Source organism: Sinocyclocheilus anshuiensis, unplaced genomic scaffold (genome assembly GCF_001515605.1).
Source record: "Sinocyclocheilus anshuiensis isolate Anshui unplaced genomic scaffold, SAMN03320099.WGS_v1.1 scaffold941, whole genome shotgun sequence".
NCBI classification, from domain to species: Eukaryota; Metazoa; Chordata; class Actinopteri; order Cypriniformes; family Cyprinidae; genus Sinocyclocheilus; species Sinocyclocheilus anshuiensis.
In genome coordinates this window covers 695880-701364 of record NW_015555791.1, presented here as the reverse complement: position 1 = coordinate 701364, position 5485 = coordinate 695880, and the positions used below count along the sequence as shown (strand labels likewise).

At 34.9% G+C, this 5485-nt stretch overlaps 1 protein-coding gene across 1 annotated transcript in view; it reads right to left on the bottom strand.

The window, feature by feature from the left end:
* LOC107674811 (protein phosphatase 1 regulatory subunit 12A-like) overlaps positions 1–5485 on the bottom strand; it is a 33651-nt gene that overhangs the window by 11255 nt on the left and 16911 nt on the right. The window contains exons 5-10 of the mRNA XM_016468915.1: positions 4895–5039; positions 4324–4398; positions 3106–3188; positions 1818–2011; positions 1632–1735; positions 613–810 (exon numbers count right to left, since the gene is read on the bottom strand). Of these exons, the coding sequence (XP_016324401.1) occupies positions 613–810; positions 1632–1735; positions 1818–2011; positions 3106–3188; positions 4324–4398; positions 4895–5039 (799 nt within the window). The remainder of the gene's footprint in view (positions 1–612; positions 811–1631; positions 1736–1817; positions 2012–3105; positions 3189–4323; positions 4399–4894; positions 5040–5485) is intronic.

The following is a 5485-nucleotide window of genomic DNA, read 5'->3' as shown; positions in this document are numbered from 1 at the left end:
CTGCTCACCAAGCCTGCATTTATTTGATCCAAAATACAGCAAAAGCAGTAATATAGTGAAATATTTTTACTATTTAAAATAGCTGTTTCTATTTGAATATATATCAAAATTTCCTGTGATGCCTGTGATGCAAAGCTGAATTGTTAGCATCATTACTCCAGTCTTTCTAACATTCCTAAATGTTGCAATTTTTTAGCATCATTACTCCAGTCTTTCTAACATTCCTAAATGTTTTTTTTGTTGCAATTTTTAGCACTTTCAATATTTTTCAGGATTCTTCGATTAATAGAAAGTTCAAAAGAACAGCATTTATTTGAAATAGAGATCTTCTGCAACATTATAACTGTCTTTACTGTCACTTTTGATCAATTTAATGCATCTTTGATGAATAAAAGAAATTTGTAAAAAAAAAAAAAATAAATCTTAATTTGTATATTTTTTAATTCACTGGACTGACCAACAATAGGCCTCATCACATGGTTATTTAATATATAAAACATCTTTCAATTGAGAAAAACATTTCTATTGTAAAATGAACTAGATTTATTGATATAATTACAGTGACATAAAATTACTGTGCACACCCATACAGTGCGTATATGTGTGTGTCACCTTATTGTCAGATTCAGAGCTCAGTCTGGGACTGGATGCAGAGCGTGTCATTCCCAGTTTAGCCTCGGGGTCCTTGAGGGCCTCAGTGGCTGGCTCAGAGGCCCCGGCCGAGCCCAGAGTCACAGAACTTCCTGCTTTACGCAAAGACGTCCTCCAGGAACCTGGAGCCTCTGTCACCGGGGTCCGGACGGGTTCAGCCTACAGGCACACCACACATTATATTATATTATTACAAATACTTTCAAATATTGTACATTAGTGTGAATTTACATATTAATATGTATGAGGGCTGGGTGGTTATGAAGGTTCTGTTTTTGATCAATGTTATATGCATTCTATTCTATTCTATTCTATTAGACTTATTATAGGTATATAATTCTTACAAGGTTCATTATAGTTAAAAAGTAACACAACAAACAATTTTCATCAATTTTCTAAACATATTTTTTTCAGGAAGTTGCCAAAGCAACATTTCTCATTTTCATTTAGTTTAACTTGATTAGATGTACTAAAATAACTAAAACTAAAACTGAAATAAAAATTAATAAATACTATACAGACATGTTAAAAACTAATTAAAAATTACTAAAACTTTAGTTAAAATTAAAAAAATAAAATAAAATATGAACAATTTTAAAATAAAATAAATATTATATTTTCACAATTTATTTTTTACTCCAAAATTCAAATACATTAATTACAATTTTCAAATATATCCACAGCAATAATTGTTTAGTTTTTTTTGTGATAATTTTATTATCATCAGCCACTCAAATAATCATTTTTGGCTGCTGAATTGGCTGTTAGTGGCCATATGAATTGATTTATGACTATTTTAGTATATATTAGCACTTTGTACTACAGAAAACAGCTGTCAAACAGTTGTGCTGTACAGAAAATGTGGCTGGATTCAGAAAATCAGCATCAATAATTTCATCGAAAGCCAGATATTTGCCAAATCGTTTTGGATATACAAGCTCTAAATGACAGCAGTTTATCATTAGCAGTTCTCTGGTCACCTTTTTAACCTGGTTAAGGGCAGTGTTGGTCACAGAGCTCGCTACAGGCGCTGCATTGCGTTTGTTGTTCAAGTTGTTGATCATTTCTCGAGTTTTTGCTTTTTCTGAAAAGATACAGAAAAAAAATCACCAGTTAGCTAATGTGATTTTTGATTTCCAGAACAAAAACAGGTGGGGTTTGGTCACCTGACTCGGCATCACTCTCTGATTCGCTCTCTTCCTCTGAACTGGAGCTGCTGGAGGGTTTGGATTGGCCGGCTGTGCGCGACGACTCGTCCTCGTCCTCTTCTGTGGGCGGAGTCTGGAGTGAGGGCGGAGCATGTTTCTCTCGCTCATGCAGGGTGATCTTCTCTTTACTGCTCATACGAGAGATGGACGTCCTGTAGGTGACGTGAAAATCAGCCAATCAGTGAGAGCGGAGAATAAGTCATGTGATGTAACACTATATACTGAACATTCACAATATTCGATAATGAATCGGTTTTTGATTCAACGATTCACTTGCTTCAGTACTGAAAAATAACTATGAAATGATGGTGAATCAATCTGGGGTTTGTCACACAGGAAGTGATGCGTAATCGGACACCGTATGTGATGTTAGCAGTAGTATATTTTTATTTAATGCCATGTTAATGCCATCTTACACCGTGTCCTAACTACACACGTCGCGACGCTGCGACACGCGGAAAAAAAGGTGTCTTTTCCTTGTTAATCGGAGGTTTTGGCCTAACTAGCCACGACAGCGACACGCAAAATTTCTCATTTAGAAACTGTTTCTATTTCCGCGACGTCGCGGCTGGAACAACAACATTCAAACTATATGACAGTAGATAATCTCAGGTGATTATGTGCTTTATTCAAAGTTAAACGTGTCTAATATGAGTTTAAATATCATTTTGCATGACCTTATAGCCATACTGAAAGCAACAAAAGATAGTTTACCTCCGATATTGAAAATAAATTAAAGCAAAGATATCCGTTAAAACCGTGGACTCGCTGCGAACCAACCAACGAGTGTATTCCATGTCAAAGATGGTATCAGTCACTCAGTATGTACATTTAATAATGTTAAAAAGGTTTCATATTTATGAATTAGTTTATAAACGTATCCATTTCGTTGCGAGTGCAGTGCGCTTCGAGAGAGGCTCCGCTCCACACACGCTTCTGATTGGCTGAGATATTTGACTGATTCTGTCGCATCGCGTTTGGTGTGGACACCCAAATTGATTGCTGCTGGAATCTTGTCGCGTCGCGTGTAGTTAGGACATGGTGTTAGGCTATTTTCATGGCAAAAACAATTTAATAAATATAAGTAAATAAAAAAAAACCAATAAAAAACAGCAAACAAACAAGATTTTTTACATTAACATATGATCAAAATTCTAAAACTTTTTCTGGCAAAATTATAAAGAGTTTTCTACATACATTAAAAGCGGGACAGTCCAATAAAATCTGTTTCCGTATGTGATGTTACCTGCGAGGGCGAGCTGGCGCCATGGAAACAGGTGGGCTGGTCTCAATGACGGGCGTCTGGATCTTCTGTCTCTCTGAACGCATCTTTAGGAGATAAAAACAACAACAACAGCTGTTAATAATTCAACATCAATTCCCAAATAATTCAACCATAACTATCCCTCATCTTTTTATTTTAGCATGAATAAGGGTAAACCTGACAGAAATAGTCAAGAATGTGTCATATATCACCACAAAAGAAAGAAAAAATAAATTATATTCTGCATGAAGCAAATTTGTATTTCTTTATGTATATACTAAAAATATTTTTATAATAATAATAATAATTGTTTATTTATTCCAGTACTTGTCTGTATTTTATTTATTTGATTGTTATACATTTTTTATTTTCACAATACGATTCATCAATGATGAATTTATTTTACCATAAATAAGGGTAAATCTCACAGGAACTGTCAAAAATACGTAAGTCATATATCACAACAAAATAAAAGAAAATCATTTATATTCTGCATGAAGAAAATGAAGCATATTTGCCTTTTTATTATTATTTGAAAAACAATGATCTCAATTGTGACCTTGTGAGATTGACTTCTTTCATAATTAGTCATATAACAAGATATAGATTATAACAAAATAAAAAAGAAGAAATTATATTCTGCATGAATAAAATGAAGCATATTTGCCTATTTACACACACATATACATACATACATATATATATTAGTGCTGTCAAACGATTAATCGCATTAAATCTAATTAATTACATGATGTGGCGATTAATATATATCCTATGATCTCAGTTGTGACCTTGTGAGATTCAATTCTTTTAAATTACTCATTACTCTCCCGTCAAACTAGCAACTTGCAATAAAGTAGGACATACTTGCGCATTAATAGGGCTATTAATGCTGATCATCTGATATCACAAAAAAGGTACAACATGTCGTAAATTCCTATTAAAAACACCACTGATGCATTCAACCTTAACTGCACACACTTCCTTGAAATATCCTCATACTGAACACGCAGTTCTGTCAAGTACAAACGGAGGTGTGTTTGATGACTTTGGCTCCATACAGCACACAGAAAAAACGCTGGTGTTTTTTGGACATTCGTGCAGCAAAGATATCTGCTCATTTGCTCGGAGTGAAAGCATTCTTTGAACATAAACCAAAGAGGTGATAAGATAGCGGACATAAACGCAAGCAAAACTTACAGCATTCTGCTTCTTCTGCAGTTCTTCCAAGTTCTCAACGATGTTCTCATCGGCTACGTCGAGTGGAGTTTGCCCCTATGATACACAAATACACAATGAATACTTGATTGTAACTGGTTACTTACAAGATTTTATATTTGTAGCCATTTATTTACTTATTTTGAAAATACTATAGTAATTTATAGTAAATACTAGTGTTTTTGAAATGCTGTGTGGTATCGGGGCATTTTAACGAGTACGAGTACGAGTACAGGAGGCCAGTATCGGGCCCGATACCGATACCAGTATCGGTATCGGTGCATCCCTAGTAAAAACTAAAGTATACTACAGTATTTATTACAGTTCACTATAGTTCATACTTCAGTATGCTGTAGTGTTCATTAACAAAGTGTTGTAAATACTATAACATATACAGTATAATACACTTTACTATAGTATGGTTCAAAAACACTATAAAGTAGTATTTACTATAAATTACTATAGTATTTTTTCATGTAGGCACCATAAATGTCCACTCAGCCTGTCGTTGTTGTAAAATAAACCCCTTTAGGGTAATTATAGACCCCCGTACCACATTACTGACAGCGTTCATGTCACACATGTGTTCAGCCAGCAGAGTGCAGGCCTCTTCCTGTCCCCAGTGAGTCGCCGCGTGAAAAGCCGTCCAGCCATCACTGTCCCGACTGTCCACGTCTATCCCACACTTCAGCAGCACCCTGACGAGCAGAGAAACACAAAGACTCCAATGCTTTGAAAGGAGAGCTTGGTTACACTTTATTTTAAAGGGTTAGTTCACCCAAAAATGAAAATTAGCCCATAAATTACTCACCCTCAAGTCATCCTAGGTGTATATGACTTTCTTCTTTCAGACGAATCCAGTCGAAGTTATATAAAAAAATTGTCTTTGATCTTTCAAGCTGTTTAATGCCAGTCAGTGGGTGTTGCATTGCTTCAGTCCAAAAGAAGTGAAATAAAAAGCGCCCATCCATAAATATGGTTTTAAATATGTTTTTATATATGGTTAAATATGTTTTAAATATGGTTATTTTTCATACAAAAACGCATTGATTCGCTACAGGAGGCCTTTGTTCACCCCCCGGAGCCGTGTGAGACACTTTTTATTATGGATGGGCACTTTTTATTTCACTTCTTTTGGACTGAT